General features: G+C 38.8%; 2 protein-coding genes across 4 annotated transcripts in view; one reads left to right on the forward strand and one right to left on the reverse strand.

Annotated features, from left to right (window-relative positions):
- Positions 1 to 22,382, forward strand: part of ntn1a (netrin 1a) — a 63,580-nt gene extending 41,198 nt beyond the window's left edge. The window contains exons 3-6 of one of the 2 annotated variants that reach the window (XM_059571226.1): positions 6,461 to 6,610; positions 8,259 to 8,312; positions 15,116 to 15,190; positions 19,703 to 22,382. In XM_059571226.1, coding sequence (XP_059427209.1) covers positions 6,461 to 6,610; positions 8,259 to 8,312; positions 15,116 to 15,190; positions 19,703 to 20,031 — 608 coding nt within the window. In that variant the 3' untranslated portion in view covers positions 20,032 to 22,382. The remainder of the gene's footprint in view (positions 1 to 6,460; positions 6,611 to 8,258; positions 8,313 to 15,115; positions 15,191 to 19,702) is intronic. The other variant, XM_059571228.1, reaches the window with a different exon arrangement.
- Positions 22,243 to 23,895, reverse strand: part of LOC132161279 (syntaxin-8-like) — a 73,741-nt gene continuing 72,088 nt past the window's right edge. For both annotated transcript variants that reach the window (XM_059571229.1, XM_059571230.1), the window contains exon 8: positions 22,243 to 23,137. In XM_059571229.1, the coding sequence (XP_059427212.1) occupies positions 23,079 to 23,137 (59 nt within the window). In that variant the 3' untranslated portion in view covers positions 22,243 to 23,078. The remainder of the gene's footprint in view (positions 23,138 to 23,895) is intronic.

Here is a 23,895-nt window from a genome sequence, read left to right on the forward strand (position 1 = left end):
AAGACAACACAGACCGCAGGGGAAGCTGAGAAGGCACCCTGCACTGTGACAGTACCCCCCACCTCAGGGACGCCTCCTGGCATCCCCGAAGGACTCACCATTACGCTGATGAAATTGATCAATGAGAGCGTGATCCAGAATATCGCGAGCTGGAATCCAGCATCTCTCCTCCAGACCATAACCCTTCCAGTCTACCAGATATTGATGACCTCTACCCCTACGCCTCACGTCAATGAGCCGCCGTACAGTATAGCCCGGCGACCCCTCAATGAGCCTAGGAGGTGGACGGGCAGAGGTCAGGGGCTTAAGGGGGGAGCGAAAGGCGGGTTTGACCTTTGAAACATGGAAAACTGGGTGGATCCTTCTAAACTGAGGGGGCAATTTGAGGCGTACTGACACCAGACTAAGCACTTTGGCAATAATAAATGGTCCAACAAATTTGGGTCCCAGTTTACGTGAGGGCAGTCTGAAGTTAATGTCCTTAGTAGACAACCAGACTCTCTGACCACACATGTAAAGTGGGGGCTTAATACGGTAACGGTCCGCCGATGCCTTGTTCCTCTCGCCAGTCCGAGTGAAGGTTTCTCTGGCGATCCTCTAAGTATGGAGGCATCTCTGAATAAATGCATGCATGGAGGAAACAATGACATCAGATTCTTGAGAGGGGAATAAAGGTGGCTGGTAGCCTAAACAGCACTGGAAGGGAGACAAACCTGTAGATGAGACCGGGAGGGAGTTATGCGCATAATCTACCATGGTCAACCTGGAACTCCAAGATGACGGTTCAGCAGACGCCACACAGCGCAGAACTCTCTCCAAATCCTGGTTGGCATGCTCAGCCTGACCATTAGTCTGCGGGTGATATCCGGAGGATAGGCTCGCAGTTGCTTACAGCTGTCAACAGAACTCTGTCCAAATCCTAGACACAAACTGGGGACCCCTGTCAGAAACCACTTTCACTGGGAGGCCATGAATACGGAAAATGTGATCTAAGACAATAGTCGCTGTCTCCCTTGCTGACGAGCTACAGTACAAAATGGCCACAGCCTCAAAAGCCCGTGACAGCGCATCAGGTTAGAGCCAAGGCAATGAGAAATGGTAAAGCCTGAAATGTCCAAAAAATAATGCCCAGCGAGCCTGCCTAGAATTTATTCTCTTGGCGGTGTGAATGTACTCAAGAGTTTTATGATCAGTCCAAACGATAAATGGAAATCGCGCTCCCTCTAACCAGTGACGCCAACCTCCAGCACCAGCTTGACAGCTAGTAACTGCCTATTCCTGATGTCATAGTTCCATTCCGTGGGGGTTAAACGATGAGAAAAGAAGGCGCAGGGATGTATTTTCTCGTCCGAAGATGATCTTTGAGACAAAACTGCCCCAACCCACACCTCCAACGCGTCCACCTCCACAATGAACTGACGAGATGGGTCAGTTAAAATGGGGGCCAAAATAAATAGACTCTTAAGGTTCACAAAGTTTCGCAGCTTGGGCCTGCGACAACCAATAGAATCGTTTCTTTGTGGAGGTGAGATCAGTAAAAGGAAGGGCGATCTGGCTAAAGTTCTGCATGAACCGCCTGTAAAAATTGGCAAACCCCAGAAAGCTCTTGACCGCTCTACGACTATCTGGGGTGGGCCTGACGTGCTGGACATGATCGTGCTCGTCCTGGGAGAAGATCAGGATGTCGTCGATGTAAACAACCTGATCGACCATGTCTCGGAGCACGTCGTTGACGAGTGCCTGAAAGACCGCTGGGGAGTTGGAAAGCCCAAACGGCATAACTAAATATTCAAAATGCCCCGTATGGGTGTTAAAGGCGGTCTTCCAATCGTCCCCCTCCCTAATCCGAACCAAGTGATAAGCACTGCGGAGGTCCAACTTCGTAAAGATGGTTGCCCCCTGAAGGAGTTTGAAGGCCGATGACATCAACGGCAAAGGATAATGATTCTTTACCATGATGTCATTCAACCCCCGATAGTCAATACAGGGGCACAACGATCCATCCTTCTCCTCCACGAAGAAGAACCCCATCCCAGCTGGAGAGGAAGAGGGATGGATAATGCCTGCTACCAGAGAATCATGTATATACCTCTCCATGGCCTCCCTCTCCGGACCAGGTGAAGAAGTGCCTGGCAACAGGTCAATCGCACAGTCGTAAGGGCGGTGTGGAGGCAGAGATGAAGCTCCGGACTTACTGAAAACCGCTCCCAAATCATGGTAAGGCTCCGGTACATCCGCCAGGTTAACCAGCTGCTCCTGCAACACAGAATGTTAGTGAGATGGGTGCCACAAATGGTCCTGGCAGAAATAGGTTCGGCCAACGCAACGGCCGAAATCTCCAGACGTGTTGCCAGTCTGGAATCCATGAAGTCGCCCTCCTACTCCAGAGTCAGTCAATGCTGAAACCTGCAAAACAGCTTCCCCAAACTGTACTGAAGCTTGAAACTCTGAACGCCCACCAGGTGGCAGTCGAATTGTAGTGACGCTCAACATGCGCTCTCACTTGCGTGAAAAGTGTCGCCCCTCCACAGGGCACGCCACTACCACATGACCCGCCTCACCGCAGTACAGTCACAGTTGATTATCCAGGCGACAGCGTCTCTCTCCTATGGTCAGCTGTGCTCTCTCGATCTGCACAGGCTCCTCCTCCGGGAGGATGCGGCGTTGAGACATCATGTCACATGCTGCTCCACATGCGATCCCGGTAACGTGTTCATGGGGAATCCCCTCTCTTTGGTGCCGAAAACGGAGAGTAATCCAGTCGTCGACCTGAATTGCGAGGTCGATAAGCTCATCCAGGCCAGAGGGCAGCTCCAGAGAATAGATCTCGTCCTTCACATGCTCTGCCAGGCCGTGGAGGAAGTGATCCCAGAGAGCCTTCTCATTCCAGCCGCAGGACGCAGCGAGCTTGCGGAATTGAATGGAGTAACCAGACACCGACTGCTCTCCCTGCTCAAGCAGCGACAATGCTCATGCTGCTTCAATACCATGTGCCGAGCAGTCAAACACTTTGCGCATCTCCTTTGAGAATTCCTCAAACGACACGCAACAGTCATGCTTGCTGTCCCACATGGCCATTCCCCACTCTCTCGCTTGACCTTTTAAAAAAGTGATGGCAAACGCTACACTGGATTGCTCTCCGTGGGGAAACAGGAAGGCTGGAGAGTGAAAGTCAGCGAGCACTGGGACAGAAATGACCGACATGAGTTGGTCTCACCCGAGTATGGAGCGGGCGGATTAAGTCGCGGTTACACGTGGCAAGGGGCAGGTGGAACAGCCAGGGCTGCTGAAGGGCTGGCCTGCAGCTGGTTAAGCCGTTCTGCTAGCTGTTTGAGTTGGAGAGTGATCTCCGAGTAGGCACGATGAGAAGCTGCGATTTCCTCCTGCCGTCGACCCAGAAGAGAGCCCTGCTGCAGAAGGGCTCAGCGCAACTCCGTTTCCTCTGCTGAATCCATTTATTGGTGAGTAGATTCTGTCAGTGTGCAATCTAGACAGAGGACTCAGATGCAGTGTAGGGCAAAGGAGAAGTTTTATTCTCGCCACAAAACACAAAACAATAATGAAATGCTCTGGCACACACAGAGGTCTCCAAGCTGGCCGGCACACCACTCGTGCTGCCGGATCTCCGAACTACAGATCCTTTGACAGGAAAACAGAAGGTGAGAGTGAAGCTTGGACACACACACAAAACACAGGCAAAGACAAAACAATCTACCGACGACAGACAGAAAGGCAGAGACATATAAGGGAGTGGGGGAACGAGCGTCGGGAGGGAAAGAATCAGCTCGTTATCTGCGCACCCCTGCCACGATCAGCACTGATTGCCCAGACCACGAGCTACAGAACAGACAGGACAACACAGACCGCAGGGGAAGCTGAGAAGGCACCCTGCACCGTGACAGGTAATCACTATTATTCCAAAAAAGCTAGATTGAACCTAAGGTGCTTTTGCACCGCGTAGTTCTTGGAACTAGCCAGCATGGTGGTTCCTGGAGAACCAATATCTATCTTTTGCTGGTTGCATTCGCATTGGCAGAGGAAACTCTGAAGCAGCCGACAGTGATGTGTATATTTTCAGCATTTACAAACGTCAGCAACCAGTGAATGATGTTCACCATTGGACACATAAAATAACCAAAATGTGCTTTTTACGGTTTTGTCTTGCTTTTAAAAGAAAAAATAATAACAAAACAACAATTAAAAAATATTTACTTAACATTTTTGAGACCCTTTTTGAATCAGGCATGTATTTTTTTTTTTTCAAATAAAAGCAACCTTGCTGAGCAGAAGACAATTCTTTTAAAACATTAGAAAATATTGCAGATGTTTCAGTGCAGATTTTTCTTTGAACCCTGTCTAGCAAATAACGCTGCAAGCTTGTTCAGCACTGTTTGAATGCATGCAATTCATGTATGTATAAGAAAACATAACGTTCTGCAGTTTATTTACTAATTGTATAAGGCCATTTCACGATTTTAATCATCATACAGTAACCAACAACAACCACCCCTTCCTCTTTTCATTGGAGACACTGCAACACTAAGCAGTCTCTCGCTGTCGTGCATGTAATAATTTGTTTTAATTTTTTTTTTTGTTGTTGCTATTTTCGGTCAAACAATATCGGTTGTTGAACATTCCCAATAGAATGTAAACGCACAATTTATGCGATTGAAAGAGCATGAAAATCTGACTAAATTTCATATGACAACATGCAGTGTTATCATCAAGGCTGAGAAAAGAACAAAATGCTGCAGACAATAGGCCATTATCACTGTTTTCTATGTTTGTGAAGAAAATATTTTTACACTGCTTTTTAAAAATGCTGGGTAGTCAGTTTTTTGTATGCTTTTGACCAATCAGCATATACGTATGTCACTGGTACTGTAGGTCCTAAAGAATTATTTTAGAACCTACTCTAAAGTAGGAGCTCATTAAGTTCCCCTAAACACAGTGCCTCAAACTAAATAGGTTCTAGGAACTATGAAAAGGTTCTTCCTGTGTAGGATATTACTTGAAAACTGCTGCAACAGGACCAATGAGTCATGAGTATTAATGTCCTTAAATTAATGATCCAATCACAGTGGCTGTTTCATTTATTAGGAATTAGTCAGCTGAGCTGTTTATTGAATCTTTAAGGTGGTTTACTGCACTTTTGTGACGAAAGATGAAGTGTGGCAATTTTCTACCTAATGACAACTCCAAAGACAAGACATAAACTTGGCTTTGATGACAAAAGAGTGACAAGCGAAAAGAGACAGACATGCAGGGAGTGGCTGTCTCTCTGCCCTGTTCCAGCCTTAGGACTGGAACTTCACTTCACTGCTCTTAGCATAGGCTTAAAAGAAATAAAGTTTAAGCACAACTCTCTCTGCTTCATTACTCATAGAAATAAATGAGCTAATTTATTCATTTAATGTGTTAAATATTTGACAGCGTATAACCTCCACAGTGATGTGTGGGAAATATTGAGTAAATGGCATTGCTCTTTTTGCAAAATTACTTTAATGTAACCACCCATGGTGGGAATTTAAGAAAACGGACTTGAAAGGAATTTTGACACAAAGGCAATACAATCAGTTCACAAGCTTTAAGAAGTGGAGAGAGACGCTGAGCCATATGTTAGAGAGAGACCTCCCAAGAGGGAGGAAATGTGACATACATTATTATCACAAGCACAATGTTCTGATGAAAAAAGAAAGCACATGTTATGGAAACATATTTTCAGGAAATGTGTTTATTATACGATATTTGAATATTGCTATAGAGTGGTTCCAAAAAGTGTTTAGATATTTCAGAAACTCTTAAAATGTATAAAAGGTTTTGCATTGTATAAAAAAAGCATTGTAAAGAATTCTTTCATGCAACATATTTCACAAGATAAAGAGTATTGTTGATTGTTAATAAAAGACAAAAAAATATACATTTTTTTTTTTTAATTGGAAAATATTAGCAGAAAATGATGTTGTGAGACCTGTGTGAACATACAAAAATATTAAAATATCTAAAATGTGATGCAAATTCTGGGGGGAAAAACTTCTAGCATATATATATCAAGTACAATGACATTTCAAGGAGTATCCAAAAATGTCCAGATACATTTAGAGGCCAGATACAACAACAACAGAGAGGCTTTTCCTTGAAGAACCCTGCTTCAATGCACACTGAGAAAAAAAAAACATTCTCAAGCCATTTTGTTAAACTATTGACTTTCATACCCAAGTTTTATATGTGTGTGCATGCTCTTTTCATGAGATACACTCTTTAGAGACTGGTCACCACTTTCACAAAACACAGTGTGTTTTTCAACTGCTTCACCAATCTTCTCCCTCTTATTTCCCCAGACTTGGGCCCTAAAAGCTACTTTTATTGTTTATCTGTGTTTTTGTGTATGTGTGTACTGTTTGTATGTGCGTTTCCCCACACGTGTGTTCTTTTATCTCTTTTCTTCTGTTCCTCACAGCCTGTGATTGCCATCCTGTGGGGGCCGCGGGCAAAACCTGTAACCAAACCACAGGCCAATGCCCCTGTAAAGACGGTGTGACGGGTATCACATGCAACCGTTGTGCTAAAGGCTACCAGCAGAGCCGATCTCCCATTGCCCCCTGCATAAGTATGTGGATCACTCAATGTCAAGATCTCTATTTTTTAAACCACTTCAATACCCAAAGAGCCATAATGCACTTATGTTTTTGTCCATGGAATGCGCTGACATATTGAGCTGAAACTGTTCATGAAAATCTGCATTTATGAACCATCACGTTGGAAGAAATTTGAAACCATGTCTAGTTAAGGTCATTCCACAGAATTATAATTTGAAGTTCTTTACTTCATAAACCAAATCAGTATAATAATGACATTTTAAGATTCTTAACATATAACATTCTTGACTGCATGATAATGAAGGAAGCTAACTTATTAACCATCCCTGGTGTTTGCATTTTGGAGCTTTTGTGGTAAAACAAACAAAAAAATTGCTCTGGAGAAATTCCTGGCAGGGAGTTTAATGTAATAAATTCAACCTATGACTTTTTGAATCTTTGATTTTCCTGGGAAAATCACAAGCACTGATGTGTGAAACTTGGAAAGGGGCATACTGCGGTAATTGAACTGAAAATATTTAGTTTCTCTCATAATTGTGAAATAATCCATTTTTATTTTAATAGCCCATATAAATTTAAGCAGTATCAAAATCCATGCCAAGCTCAGTTTAACACGAGGAAGTCTTGGCTACAAATACTACCATGTCCTCTTATTCTGAAGACCATAAATCAATAGGGTTCAAAAATTTATAACAGGCTTGAACTGTAATTTAATCTGGCATTAAATTCATTCCCATGTTCACCAAGCGGAGCCCAAGATATGTAGTGCTGATATTGGAAGTAAGACCACCACAGAAAATGTGTATCATTGTACAGCGCACATCTTTCCAAAACACCAACAGCAAAATTGACTTTTCTTTGGTAGTTCTTTATTGAACTACACATTAAACCACTCAATATGGTATGTGTGCTTTTGTCCAAAGCCTTATTGATTAAAAGCTGTGTTTTGAATTTTTAAGATTTGACAACAGTAACATTAAAGATAGATATCACTTGTTTAAGCCTTGTTTACTGGCCAAAGCACCATAAAAGCAACAAAAACATATTTTGGCTCTGTACCATTTCTTAGGGTCACAGTTCAACAAGAGCATAAAAACAGTTTTGAACCCCACCAGATGATGAAGACCGTTCATGATTTATTTATTGTTTTTTTATCAGAAGACTTGATTCTTTCTTCCTTCAAATGGCTCTTTTTTGCATGCTTGTGCACCAGCTCCACAGAGCACATGAGCACTCTTTTATAAACTTCTTCATATTTCTCTGGGTATGCTTAAACTGTTTCATTCCTCCTTTTGTTTTGTCCTCATGGCAGTAACTGCATTTTCTTCATGTATATTTATGTTCCAATATGACAAAAGACAATTCTTATTTTTTTACCACTTATGTATTCAATCACTTTGTTGCAAAGGTCTTTCGTCATGCATGGCTTTACTGAGGATAAAATTCCCTCCATTCATGAAAAGGCCATGGAAGGAAGGATGAAAGAATCAAGTCTTGGACATGTATCTCACTGTTTTTCATAACAGCAACAGAGTAATTCCATTGCGCAAATTTTATGCCTTTCTGTGAACCTACATTTTTATTTTTAAACATCATTATTTTTATTTTTTTCTCATGCTTTATTTATTTTGATAACTGTACTCTCTTTTTTTGGAATAGAAATTCCCATTGCTCCACCGACCACCACTGCAAGCAGCACAGAGGAACCTTCAGGTAAGTGCCGATCTTAGCCTCATATGAGAAGAATATTGTTTAAGTTATAATAAATTCGATGTCATGGGAGACAGTATAAACTGGACTGCTCACTATTCAAAAATGCTAGTGGATTCACACTTGTTTTGATTTGGAAAGGTTCATTTTGAATCATATCTGGATAGGTCACTTGTAAGTATCCGAGGACTGAGAATTAGGCTTGTGCCAGTGCACACTGGTCTTTTGCTGTAAAAATTCAGGTTTACCAAAGACGCACAGTGATGAATTAGTCCTGAAAAAATGTGGACAGTTATTTTTGTGCCTGACTTGCCTGATTGAATATTCATTTGTAGGAGTTTACCTTTCAGACGCAAAATTTATGTGAGGAAAGTATTAAAATGAATCACGCAACGAGATTTACTAATGTTTGCGCTTGTCAAATTATTTAACGCCCAATAAAAGCATGTCTTAAACTATTTTGCGCTTGAAATGTCTGCAATTATTGTTGCTAACGGAGGCACCGCAGAGAACAGAGAGCATGTAGTTGAAGGGAAAGGGTTTTTTCCCACACGTATTAATTTATTTGGAATTTGGAATTTATTTGGAAAAGAACACATTATTCGAACATACTGTATCATTTGCCAAGCCATGTTATTTTTAATTGCTTCAGGAAATAAAAGATGACTTCGAACCCTAAACTAGGAGTCACGTCTCACAAACATTCATTTTTCTTCATTATTTTTTTATTGTTTATTTGCAACTATGCTAATTTGCACTGCGCTTGGTATATTGCGTTGGTCAATATGTAAATGAGATGTTGCATCTGTGTTCTTCAATTTGCGAGTTTTTAGTAAATCCCCCAGAGAAATTTCCATGCCCACTGGCACTGTTTTGGAATTGTGCTCTTGTAAAACTGTCTTTAAATGTGGTGCTTTTGAGGCCTTTTTTTTCAATATATTTTAAGGTTTTCCTCATTTTTGTGCGTAAAGTGGGATTTGATTCAACCTAACCCATTATGAAAGAGGAACTGAAAATTTTAAGGGGATCTATTTTTACAGTTACATCCCTTGACGTGTTCGTTCTTGCCACAGATGTTTTATAAATACGTCTAAAAAGTAAGCAGAACATCAGACTTAACCTCCATGCTTGCCAAATGATTTCATTCAGCGTCAGACAGTAAAACACTGTCCGCAAATATACAAACACTTCCCTAAAATTTCTTGCAATTACAGACTAAGTGTCTCCTGATCAGATGTTTAATTTCCCAAGTTTTCTTCCCTGAGCAATCAGCTTCTCTCTTTTTTTTCCCCCAACATAGTATTTTCAACATAGAGAGTGAACATGCTTTAGTTTGCTCGTATGGAAAGTTTTTGTTGAAAAAATATTCGTCATTCTCACGGACAGAGGAAATCTAGCGTGCAAAAACTCTTTGCAGCTGTTGGTTGATCGTCGTAGACCTCTAATGCTTTACTGACAGATAAGATTGACAGCAGAGCTGCTGGTATTCTCTCTCTTGTGGAACTCATTTCATTCTTCTCTGGGATATTTTCTCTGCCCCCACATTTTTCTTCTACCGTCTTTTATTCTCTCTCATTTCTCCCTCTTTTGTCCTACTCACTCTTCTCTAGCCCATCTGAAACCAATTCCGGGTTTCATGACTGGTAGTTTGGCTCTTGCCAAATGTCAGAACTGCATTGTGAAAAGTGACTTTCTTTAATGGACTATCAATGATTTGAGATAGAGGGTGTTATGACCCATGCAAAATAAACAAATAGGCAAAGCGGAGGGAAAAGGTTAAACCATTAACCACAATGTGTTTCCATTTGTCATGGCCTGACCCTAAAGCATATGGCAGCACATGTGTAAAACTAAACTTGCATTGTGCTTGACTTAGTATTTTTGTAGAAAAGAAAAAGCTAAAGCAGTGTTGAACAAATAATAACAAGAAGAAGAAACAAAACTCTCTATACCGTTTTTAATATTTTTTATTTAAATTTGTCTATTTTATATTAATATGAATATAATTTATATTTTTATTTCTTTATAAAGCTGGAACAATGCAGATATTAATCTTTTTTTTAATTACTAAAATGCAAGATAGCTACATTATGCCCGTCTTTTGTTTTTGCAGAAAAGAAAGTGCTGAACAATTAAAAAAATAAACTATATAAATTATTTCTAGATAATAGTAATATAAAAATAATTATTTATTAATTTCTGTTATTTATGTATATTTTTATTTGTTTGTAAACACCATTTGTCACATTTTAGACCTTTATTTGTGTTAGAATTTCAGTTCAGACAATAATGGCAAAATGATTAAATGGTCAGAAAATTTATGAAATACACCCTTTCCAATCATTTAATGGAATTCAACTGGCCAGTTATATTTCAAAATCAACATGTTTTAAAAAACGTAATGTATTAGCAAAAATGGCATGACCTTTAATCCAGTCAAAGGGGGAAACACTGATTTTGAGCCCCTAAAACGCTCGACCCATCTGGTTTTGAAAGCAACCCTCCAAGGAAAGTGCAGCATTCCAAATCAAGCTGATGGAGAGGTGGGGCACAGGACAGACCTATTTGAGTGCCCCCATCAAAAAGGACACTCCAGACCACCCAAACATCCTACTATGGGACTGCATACATTATACCTTTACTCCAGGCCCAAAGCTCACCTCAGGATAGCACAATACGGCAGAAAAATATGACCTCATCCAATAGACGATTGCAAGCAGATGTTCTTATCAGGGCACCATCATCCTTCTCTGTAGCAGTTGCCCATGCAGAAAAATTGCGATCCTGTATGTTCTTGTGCAGGAGGGTGGGACAGGCAGCTGTGTAGCAGGTGTCTATGAGAATGAAATAGGGGAACGTCAGGAGGACAGAGGAAAATCGAGAGAGGAGAGGAGGAGGATATTAATATGTCTTCAGCACTGCCACATGGAGGGGAGGAATGCATTGTAGATACCTCCGATTGCTCAGCTCAGACAAAACACATATTGTGTGGCGAGGTCATGCGTGGTGTGAGTCACCACTCCCAAGACCCCTGCATAATCCCTCAGACACACACACTCATCTAGGACTGACAGAGATGTCTCTACATACCTGCATTAGGAGATCAGTGCCTGTTGTTTTTAGTCATTAATTGCATGGATTCGCAGATGCTTAGTTGTAAATAATGGTAATATTTTACATAACAAGTTAAAAAGATATGTCAGTATTTATTCAACCTCATGTTTTCAAACGCATTATTATCTGGCAACACTTTAGTTTGTGACCAATTTTCATTATTAACTAGTTGCTTATTAGCATGCATATTAATAACGTACTGGCTATTAATTAGTACTTATAAAGCACATATTACCCACTTGGATGGGTTAAATGCAGAGCACCAATTCCGAGTATGGGTTACCATACTTGGCAAATGTCATGACTTTCACTTTCACGAACATATTCTACATCCCTAATCCTACCCAATACCTAAACTTTACAACTACCTTACTAACTATTAATAAGCTGTAAATAAGGAGTTTATTGAGGCAAGGGTAGTAGTTAATGGTTTGTTAATAGTGAGAATTGGACCTTAAAATAAAGTGTGACCAACTGTCATTTCTCTTTGAAATAATTATGGTTTGTATTTTTGAAAAAAGAAAACACTATAAAAAAATCAAAAGAAGTGACTAATGTGTGTGCCTTATAATCTATTTGTTTGTAAATAGTTTTGAAATCACTGAAATCAAATTGTATTTACTAAAAACTGTCTAATTTCCATCTGTTCCTAATGAAAAACTATTGCATAATTTGAGAAGACATGGAATATAGAGTGATATGGGCTACTTTTATACTACTTTCACACTTTTTTTTTGGAACTTGAGAGCTCTAGTACCTATTTTATATCACTAAGTGGAACTGCGTGGACAGGATATTCCAAAATGTACTTTTTGTATTCCACAGAACTCTGTAAGAACAATTTTTTAAAAAGATGCAAAAAAAATTTCAGGCACATCAGTCTGTGCCCTTTAACATGGGTCTTTGTAGCTTATCTACCCCTGAAGATTATAGTATATTATGTAATAATGTAATGTGATAATATATTAATATGAGACTTTAGTTTTACCCAATGTGATCACAAACAGCCCCCAACCATGCCTTTTTTTCTGACAGAAAATAAAGTAAGTCATTCAGTGACACAAGGGTGAGTAAATAATGACAGATTATTTTTTTGGGTGAACTAACCCTTTAACACTTTTACCCTTGTAAGACCAAATGGTACTATAGAATTCAATGAGGCTCCTTGTGATTATAAAAGAAACACACAAAAACGGGGAGTGAGTGAGAGATAGAGAGAATTAGAGAGAGAGACAGAAAGAGAGTGAATAGTGTTGAATTAGTGTCTCATCGTGAATGCAAAGCTCTCATCTAATTTAGAGCTGGCCTCTCCTCTCTCCCATTTCGAGTGTTGGCGATAGTCCCCACACATCTCTGGGCTTCATTTACAGTAATGAAGTTGATTTCTACCCATTCTCTCCCCATTAGAGCAATGCTACCGTGACCAAAACAAACTGTGAATCAAAACTGCACGCGCTGTCTGGTCTGTTTCTTTAAACCGTTGCCGGAGTTCAGGAGACAGCTATTTTTTTCCACTAAATGTCCTGAATGGAGTGAAAGAACGACAGAAAAAAGAGAAGGATATTTTGAGAGGTTGAGAGGGAAGGAGGAAAAAAAGCAGTTCCCTTTGGAATAGACCCAGCTTGCCCATTGAGTCCCTGCCCCAGTGGGAGCTTGGGGCTCTGGCTATAATCTAATTACATGCTTTATTTGCAGCAATTTGTTTCTCAATCAGTCTCATTCCGCACAGAGAAAGCCTTCCCCCTGTGCGCTCATTCACACCTCATTGTTACAGTTCCCAGATCTGCGATGCGGCCATGAATAGGATTGTTCGTTCCATCAGAGGTCAGACTGGAAACAGACCTCAGGTCAGCTTTAGGCTGTTTTTGCTAACAACGGAGTACAGTGTCTGGCTGTCTTCAAGCACTAAAAGACCAAGCAGGTTAGATTGTCAGTGTTAGATGTCAAGGCTTTTCAGAAGTGCTGAGTGACATTGAATAGCACAGACTTGTTAGGCGAAAAGTTATTCTCCGCCGAATCTCCAGACCAGCAACTTCCCTCGACATCTAGCGACGGAGAGAATTTGTCCACAAATGTTTCCCTGCAGGGGTCCTCACAGTCAGCGTGTAACCAGTGCCCTCCACTCATTCTTCAGTGTCAAACAAGCCTCACATTCAAACTTACACGCAGCTTTCTTTTACTCACTGGCACCGCTAACAGCGCCACTAGACTTGGTGCCAAAATCTCTCATACACAGCTTTCATGCGAAAAGACGGCAGGAAAAACATCCATTAAGGCGCCACCGTCTCTTTGGGAGAATCATGATGGGACGGCAAGCTAACCCCTACTTCCCCTAACTCAAGAGGGGGCACAATGAGTACATTTGTCCTTGCTGCGGGAGATGAGATGTTTAAACAGGAATCTCAGGGTGCTCATCACCTCCTTAGAGGAGAGCTAATGAGAAATGATGGCTTTCAAAGGGAAGTATCGTGATGGCATTAAACAGGGTTATAGGAAAACAAAGCAGTCGCTCTACAGTCTTCATTTAAATGGAAATGAAGCTGCCACACTATGGACTCTCAATTTCATTTCGGTTACAGTTTCTCTGCCACTTACAATCTACAGTGTGCACGCTTTGACTTGCCCAACCCCACCTCGGAGTCCCTCGCGCCACCACTTCTGCGCGACTACTTTCACTGGCATTTTTTTCGGATTCCTTTGTTCCCCAGGCAACCTCATTCACACAGAGAGAATAGCGAGTCCAAAAGAAAGTAAAAGGCAGGCATGGAGCGAGGGTCGGCCGAAACAATGAAGTTTGTTCATATGCAGGCGAGCTGAAAGGTTTTTCTCTCCCCCTCCTCTGTCTCATTTCATCCATCCATCCACAAAAAAAAGGCCATGACAATATGTGGGGCGTAAGGGAAACAGCAATAGAAATCTTCTCTATTTAAACATCTGCATGCTCGAAAGAGGTGTTTTTTTAATGAATTAATCGTGTCTGTGTCGTCGTACAGGCGCAATGGTTAGTTATTTATCTGGACGTGCTAAAAAGAGTACCGAAATCTGAACCAAATAACACAGTTTTTTCTTTATTTTTACACACAACAAGATTTTTAAACACTTTATGCGCTGCTAATTTCCCCCCTGACCTCTCTTTGTGCTTGGACAACCCTTGCTCCCCCTTCACCACCACCTCCCTGAGTGCCGAATCAATAAATGCCAAAGGTTGAAATGGTCTTCAGGGGTTGCGGTGGGGGAGGGCGGCTTTAGGACAGACGTACAGGGTGGGTTGACAGGACAGAGAGGGAGGGAGCGTGATTCAAAAAGCCCTAATCAGACCCATCATGGCACTGACAGTGGAGACAAGGGTGAGAAATTAGCATGGAGCTGAAAAAAAATGGCTGGGTGGCACAATACGCTTGGCCTTAGAGGGCTCCCATCAGAGCAGGGGAAGGTCCAGACATCCAGAGAGCAGAATGAGAGGGACCTATTGTCTCCTGTTTTTCTAAGGAGCAAAAGACACTTTGCTGAATGCCTCACAAGCCCTATTACAGCCTCACAATTAAACTGGGCAGATGGGTGTCACAACAGGCCAGGACTTCAGGATAGATGTTTAGTTTGCAGAGCTGCCTTTTTTTGACAACGTTCCCTCTTTTACATCATTTAATTGTGTTTTTTTGCCCTTCTTTTCTTCTTTTAACCTCCAACTTTAGACTGTGAATCCTACTGCAAGGCTTCCAAAGGCAAGCTGAAGATTAATATGAAGAAGTACTGCAAGAAAGATTACGGTGAGTGAGAAAAGTGCACACAACACCGTACCACACTCCCACATTTACGCAGGTGGCTCAAATCCTTGCCCTCGACAACATCTTTATTCTTCATCCAAAGCTGAAGTCCCTCGAGCCCCCTCAGTGTTGGTATATTGTAGTGATGGCTTACTTAGGGCTTTCAAGAAGAAAGTCAAAGGATCAAACAGGAGGAAAGACCATCAGGGAAGGGTTTAAGGGAGGCTGCGTTGACGGACAGCCCAGCAGGTTTTTGAGCCCAAAGCGGATCAAGCCATGGCAGTGTGACGAGCAGAAGGGACCGAAGTGCTCACAGATATCCTCATTAAGGGAAGAGCATGTCCCTGTCCTGCATTCCTGGGGGCAGTAGGCCCTCTCTTGTCCACAAATAGGAGCAGATGTGCAGCCCCTCTCCTACAGAGGTGGGCCGTTTCATCAGTCAAGCGAGACCCCGTGGAACTTAAAGAGCTTAGCAGATTTAATAACAGCCAGAGCATTTTAACAGCTCTTTTGATTAATTTCAGGTAATTTATTGATGGTGAATAAATCACAATAGAGATGATATGGGTATAGCTATAATTTTAATATTTTTGAACATTAATAAAATGGATACTCTAACAAAAAAAACATTTTGCCTTGATCTTTGACATAGTTATTATATGGATCAATGACAATTAATAGTGTCTAGATAAAAAACAAAAAAACCTTTGACAAGAAACAAAATGTATAATTTGTTTTAATGTTGGTTTCATATGGTTTTAAATAAGTTTATATCATTTTCAAGGTTTAAATGTAATGACTAAAATCATTAAAAATGTAAAGGTAAAAATAACATTTTTTTCATATAAAATTTTGTGAATTATTTATTTGTAAATATTATGTTTTGGGGAAATTGTACCACATGACACTCTACAAACTGAACTAACCTAACCTTGCCTTGTTATTAGTATTCTTATTTTTTTATGCTTTGTTTTTAACTTTGTTTTTTTATATATATATATACTGTACATCATAGTAGTTTTTGTTTCTTTTCTTTCTTTTTGTATCAGGAAAGTTGTAACACCCTGATGTGTATTCCTTTATGCTCCCCAAAATAGCAAAATTAATTCAGAAATGAAAACAATGCAAATCATATAATATGTTATTCTAATCACTGTATGCACGAATGGCATTATTTATATTTTTTAAATAAATTAATATATCCAGCCATAATTATTATTATTTTTTTATATTTGAACAGAAAATTGTTAGCCTGAATGCAATGTGAGTCAAAGTGTCTGCTAAAAGCATAAATTTAAATTTGAAATTTACATTTTAAATAAGGAACTGTAGCCTTCAAGAATATATATATATATATAATTACAGGAAGCATTTATGCTCAGAAGACCTCTCCAAAATCAGTTACATTGAAGGTGAAGACACAGGGGATCCCTGCAGTGTAGAGAGAAGGTCTGGCACACACTGGAAGCTGCGTCTTATGTGATCCTGTCACCTCCTGCAGACCGGCTTTGCATGTTCTCCTTTCTACACTGCCATTACTCATTTAATAAACATTTAAGAATTTATCCAGATAATATGGTCCCCCGCTGCATTCAATTTACAGTTGTCTTCAGTTATGGAGAGCTGGCTAGCTCCTTCTTTACAGAAAAGTGAACAATCTAGGATAAACTCCCCCATTCTGAGCATTAAACCTAATCCACTTTCCTTCTGCCTTCTCGAGCATCAGGGGGGCTTTATGCTACAGCAGCATGGAAGGAAATGGCTGGAAATGGTATTGAGCTTGAAGATGGAGTCATCTAAAGGACTTATAGGAGAATCGGGCCCTTTGTGGCATGATATTTACAACCTTATGCCTCACTGGCACATTACCCATAAAACACCACAGGAATCCTGACCACAGCTGGGCTTCCACAGGCTGTGATGTTGCAATCACTAGATAAATGACTTCCACCTTTCCAAATGGTGACACTGACATAAAGTTAAAGGTTTATCAAATTTCATTTCTGATTATTTTTGGATAAAGGAATAAATAAATAAATAAATAAATAAATAAATAAATAAATAAATAAATAAATAATAAAAATAAAATACAAATCTGTCAAGTTAACAAGGCTTAAACTAAAAAATGAAGAAGAAAAAAAGACAAACATTTCAGAAAAACAATTTTATGTGGGAAACATATCAAAATTACACCTTATTAACTGATAAGCATCCTCTCCAGTAAAGAGTTAACTGTGAGTCATGAAGGAAGTGAGCTTGAGAGTCAGAAGAGTGAACTCTTGGACAGTTGTGTGAACTGCATTAAGCATTTAGTTGAAAAGATCAGACTCCAAAGAATGAGTATTTCATGAATCACACATACTCGCGTCTCTTAGGAACAAGCTACACTAGATATCAAGCTTTTAGTGAACAGCTTAAATTTCACTTACACAAAGCTATTGTACAGCATCAGAATATTAATAACAAATCATATGAACCACTTTAATTGACTGATTTACTTTCAATTATATGTAAGAGAACTGCAAGAACATTCTTCAAAAATTCACAGAAAATTTTTCCACAGAAAAAACAAAATGACACAGTTTTGAAACAACATGAGGGTAAGAAATAATTGCCCCCCCCCCCCTTTAAACAATTACCTTTGATTGTAATGCTTAAACATGTTAAGGAGTTTACAGTTGAAATGAGATGCCATTAAATAAACACAGACATGTTGCAATTTAATCAAAACACATCTGAAGCACTTGGCATGTTCTAATCTCCTTTTTTAGATATTAAAGAACATTGCGTATCCTGGTACCTGATACAAATGAGAAGTTTAAAGAGTCTAGTGGGATGCTGTGTGGCGCAAGATATAAACTGATTCCTCTAAATGTGAAAAGGGGATTTGCAATGGTAATAAAGGAAACTTAACAAGCAGAATGTTTGTAACCCGGGGTTAAATGTTGTATATCAGAGGAAAAAACAACTAAAAATGGGTCCAGTGATGTGCATACTCTAACACTAGCCTTTAAAATGTTGTGTAAAGTATGTAAATAATGTAAACAGACAGATACATAGATCAACAACCATTAGCCTGCATGATGCAGCCTCAGTCTTTAGCCAAGCGCAAAGCATTACGCAGACGAAATTAAATCTGCCTGTTTTGCTGGTCCTTTTTGTCAAAGTCACCTTACAAAGCACCTTGAAGGCTATTAATAATGAAAGGGGAACAGCATGAGTCTACAGGCAGTTTAAGCAGATTTTGAGGATTCACACTTGCAAGGAATCTCAAACTGCGGCGGGGTTTGAGTTACATGCTTTATTTGAAAGCACTTTAAACTGAAGGTTGACCTGCATTGCTGAGGCAACTGAGAAGATACAAACGACTTAATCAGAATCAAAGCCAGACTCTGAACTCACGGCTGAACTATCATTTCAATTGTGGCTGTAAATTTAGGCACACTGGAGCAGTGCACTGCTGCATTTTTTTTATGGCGCAGTGTGTGTACATTTTTATTTATTCAACAAAGATTTTAGAATAAAATATATGTATGCAGTAGGATCCAAATGTCTAAGACCACACACAAAATCGGTTATTTAAATTTTAATTTAAACCTTGAAATGAACCTTGGAAAAAAAAAGATTACAAATTAAAAAAACAATAAAGCCTTTTAGATCTAGGCCACAAATCAAAACCAAATGTGACCCTGGACAACAAAACCAATCATAAGGGTCAATTTTTTGAAACTGAGATTTATACAGTACATCATCTGAAAGCTCAATAAATAACTATAGGACAGTATTTGGCCAAGATACTACTAATCTAAGGGGGGCGAAAAAACTCAATCTTTAGAAAATATCCTTACGATTAAGAAAGTTGTCCAAATGAAGTTCTTAGCAATGCATATTACTAAACAAAAATTACGTTTTGATATATTTATGGTAGGAAATATCTTCATGAAACATGATCTTTACTTAATATCCTAATGATTTTTGGAATAAAAGAAAAATCTATAATTTTGACCCATACAATGTTTTATTGGCTATTAAAAAATATTCCTGTACATCTAATGACTGGTTTTATGGTCCAGGGTCACAAAGAAATTCTGAAATGAATCAACTTATTTTTTTACTTTTCCCTTAAATTATGCAAATAATAGAATTTGTAATGGAAACAGTTGTATTAAATTAGAAATATGCAAAATGGAAACATTTCCACTAGTTTTCGGAAACTTTCAGGTCTCATTGTGAACATAAATGAACATACTGTACACTTGTATATGTTGTGCAAATGGCCGAATGTTAAGTTTAAACATCTTTAGGATTTTTCCTTCCATTCAAATCGTTTTTTAATTTTAAACCGTACAAATATAATTTCTCAATGAACTTGGTCTAAGCTAGTTTTAAATGTTAACATTTTTAAAGTTTTAAATATTTTTATTTGAAAAGAACTGCTGAAACTGCTTAAAATTTTATTTCACCCATCTGTATTAAGTAGCTAATTCGGTTTTCTATTTTCTGTTTTTGTACCAGCTGTTCAGGTCCACATCCTAAAGGCAGACAAAGCCGGCGAGTGGTGGAAGTTCACTGTCAACATCATCTCTGTCTACAAACAGGGAGAAAGCCGGATCCGCAGGGGGGATCAGTTTTTGTGGGTCAGAGCAAAGGATGTGGCCTGCAAATGCCCAAAGATCAAGCATGGCAAAAAGTACCTGCTGCTGGGCAATGATGAGGATTCTCCTGGACAAAGCGGAGTGGTGGCAGACAAGGGCAGTCTGGTCATTCAGTGGAAGGACACTTGGGCTCGGAGACTCCGGAAGTTTCAGCAGCGGGAGAAGAAAGGAAAATGCAAGAAAGCATAGTGAAAGGGCTGGACAGAGAAACACCAGACGAGTGGTGGATGAAAAGAAGAGAAGAAAAAAAAGACGGACTAAACATCGCTGCTTTGAATAAAAGCATGAAGAGAATATTAACTTTTTTTTTTTTTTTTTTTTTTAAATAGGAACACGTGTGAAGGAGTTCACAATGCAGTTTTCATTTCCATTGACCTGTTTGCCAATTTTGCACCTGTGTTCAGCATAAAGAAAAGTCTTTTATGTTAAATGGCTTTCAGTCTGGTTGAGAATCAGATTTAGCCATATTTAATATTCTAAAAAATATATATATTTAAAGGAACAGTCCTTCATCATTACAAAAACAAAACAACTTCATTCATCAGTTTTGCATTTAAAAATGTATATGCTCTAACTTATGCATTATACATAATGGCATCTGAGATGACAGCATTTCAGAAATATCAAAATTCAGATTTTGGAAGGAATTTTTTATATGACAGATATCAAAACTAATTTGCTCTTCTTCTGCCAAATTAAAATATTCTTTTTTTTCCAAGGTTTGAAAAGTATTTAAAAAGTATGACTTTGTAACAACCTCCATGAAAATCAAACAACTGTATGCATATATTGGTGTATACTATGTTTTAAAAATAATTATTCATTCAATTATTGTTGCAATTTTCGTTGAGCTGTTTTTCATTGAATACAGATGCAAACAAAATGAAAAGGACAACATAGAAAAGCTCATGTACAGTGTGACATTTATATTTCAAATAACACAACTAATCTTTGAAGACTGGTGCAGACTGTCCGAGCAGATGCACCACAAAAGCAAATCAAGCTTTCTGTTCAGTGTACATGTTTCCGATTCCCTTTTTACTGTCAGTGTCCCAGAGTTTGCTGATTCAAAGGTAAAAAAAAATAGAAAAGAAGCTTTATACATATTTAAAGCAGTGCCCATTCTCTTCAACAGACATAAATATACTACATTTGGTTGATTTAATTTTTATTTTTTTATTTAAGCCATGTGTTGTGAATCATGCCACAACTTCTTTACATCAAATCTGTACACGTAAGTGGTGAAAACTGATTTAGGATCCATAAAAATGTAGTAGCATGCTTGTACAAATCCTAAAATTATTAGCATGCATTTACAATTATTTTTGAACTGGGAATAAAACCACCATGTATATTTTTGTATAAGACATGATGATTGAGGTAGATGACTCTAAATACAAACAGCAGTTCTTGCTCTATTTGATGCTCTGATTCAATTGTTTATAGTCCAGACATGGACGATGACGTCCTTTTGTTAAAACTGAACTTCAGTGTGACGAGTCCACTCTATAAACAGGCCTTTTCGTAAGTCCTGGAAGTGTTGGCAGAATGGTTTGTATAGTTCGTATTTTTCCTTGTGTGTAAAACAGTATTTAGAAGTGTACAAATTACCTTTAACTAGATTTTAGTTTAGTACTAGTATTTAGCATCTCTCCTTAAACATTTCCATGTCTGTTTAGCATCTGTGAATGTAGGAATGCATGTACAGTAATGTTTTAATACAATAGAGAATTCTCTTCACTGTGAGAAACGCTGCTCATACACACACACACACACACACACTTATTTTGTTACTAATGAGACGGACGTTCTCTAAAGTACAGCTTTTCCACTGATCTTTGAGGGTCATTTAACATTTGCTTGTGTGGTCAGTCCTTCACAGATCATTAAGAAAATAAACTGCAAGAACTGATCATTTCAACATCAGATACCAAAAAAAAAAAGAAAAAAAAAAAAAGTCAGATCTGATGAACGGTTTACGTGTGCAGTAATTATCATCTTTACTCAATGATTATTTCTTGTAAATGTACCCAATGTATGACATCTAGATATTTATACATATGCTGTATTTACCGGTTACAGACAATATTCGTAACAGCACATGTAAATGTATTTTGTTTGGCACTCAGTATCTTAGTGCACACTCATTTTTATTTTTAGTATTCCAGCGATGTAAATTTATGTTCAGTTTTGACTTTTCGCAGCAGTGGAAAGATGGCTCCTGTATTTGACATTACCAGCAGACCTTACATACATTGCTTCTTGTTCATATTATGAATTGTAAATTTAGCTGTGGCAAATACAAGATGTCTGCAATATTGTTTTACAGTGCATACTAATATATTATGGTTATTATAAGAAAATATTTAATGACACAAGACATTGTGGATTTTTTATGTCTTTCTTTTTCTTTTTTCTTTTTTACAGTTTGTGGTTGTTTAGATGGTTGTGATTAAAGTCCAGAGGGGAAGATAACTACTGAACACCAACCTGGTAGAACTACATTCAGCATTCATTTGGAATAAAACCTCAAAATATTACTAGTGTGCCTTTTCATTTTCCCCCCTCTTATAAATTTGGTTGAAAAAAAGATTTAAGTCAGTAATTACAGTAAAGGTTCAAGAAAATAAGACCTAACGTGAGAAATGATCAGCACTAACATTTGTGATAACTGAAATATTACCATCTAAACAGCTGAGACAAAAGCTGACCAACTACATTTATTAGAATTTCTAACAGTCACATTTTCAGGCTAAAAGCTATTTACAGGAAAGTGTTACATAACAAACTCAGGCATTTCATTTTTTTCTCACTTATAAAATAGAATCTGACCTGTAAATGAAAGAGAAGTTAAGAAGTTATTTGCATTATACTGTATATGTATTGCTTTGTGACTTGGACCCTGTTTACAAGATGGATACGCTGCCAAACAAAGAACTGAAATAGGTTTTCCCCCCTTGGAGCATCTCGAGCTCATGGTTATATTCATTATACTATAAAAAAACTCTTTTCTATTTTCCTTTCCATTCCAAATCCTACTTTGATCATTATCTGTGGAGCTAAGACGTTTAGTTCTTCATAGTGGTCCATTCCTTGACTTTTTCCCAGCCATGGGTTTTATTATTTTCATAAATGGAAAAGGGGACAGGAGCCTGTGAGTATCTCTCGTTCACCTCAAAGAAGGTTTTTCTAATATATGTGCCGTCTTCTCTTCAGAAACTTGCTCTTCATTAAGTCTACCAAGAAGCCACGACAATGATAGCGACGAGGAGAAGAACAATCACCCCCTGCATTCCTGATTGAAAGAACACACACAAAACATTTGAATGAACAAACAACTTCACAATGCCCCAACAGTGAATAGTTGTGTGTGCGTGCAGATTTAAATTCATCATTTGCCATGCAAAAACACATGACTGATCTTTAGCACATGTGCATCCACAGAAACGTCATAAATCTGTTGTTTATATTCTGTGACTATGATCTGTTTCTCAGAGAAACTTAATGTAATCTATATTTTTGACTTCCTGAAACACTTGAAAAAAGCCTAACTAGTTTATTCCTTTTATTCCATTCATTATTTGCATTTTTCAATGATCACTCATTAAAATAAACACAGTAATGACTCCTAGATGGGGCTCTTAGCCCTGTGTTTAATTCAAACTCAAGATCAACACTAACTGATGGTGAGAATGACAAACAAAATGTGGTGAAACTTTCAGCGATGCATCTGCCTTTCATTAATCCTTCAGATAGTCAAATTTCTCATATACTCCATGTCACTAGAGGAATTCCATGAAGGTGTCGCAGAGGATGTCTCATCTCCTGTGAGTCACTGACATCAACCAGAACATTCTTACATCTTTTATAGATCGGCTTTTACAAAGCTGATAGTTCCGACTCTAAAATGAGACATGTTTGAAGTTGTGAAATGCCAATAAAACCACAACTAGGAACTGTGACTGAACATTATTCCACTTAGTTTTGTTTATAAGGTAAGCCTGCAGTTATACAGCTATGCTTGTAACAAAAGTTTTAATAATTTATTACTAA

This window comes from Carassius carassius, chromosome 17 (assembly GCF_963082965.1).
Source record: "Carassius carassius chromosome 17, fCarCar2.1, whole genome shotgun sequence".
Classification (NCBI taxonomy): Eukaryota; Metazoa; Chordata; class Actinopteri; order Cypriniformes; family Cyprinidae; genus Carassius; species Carassius carassius.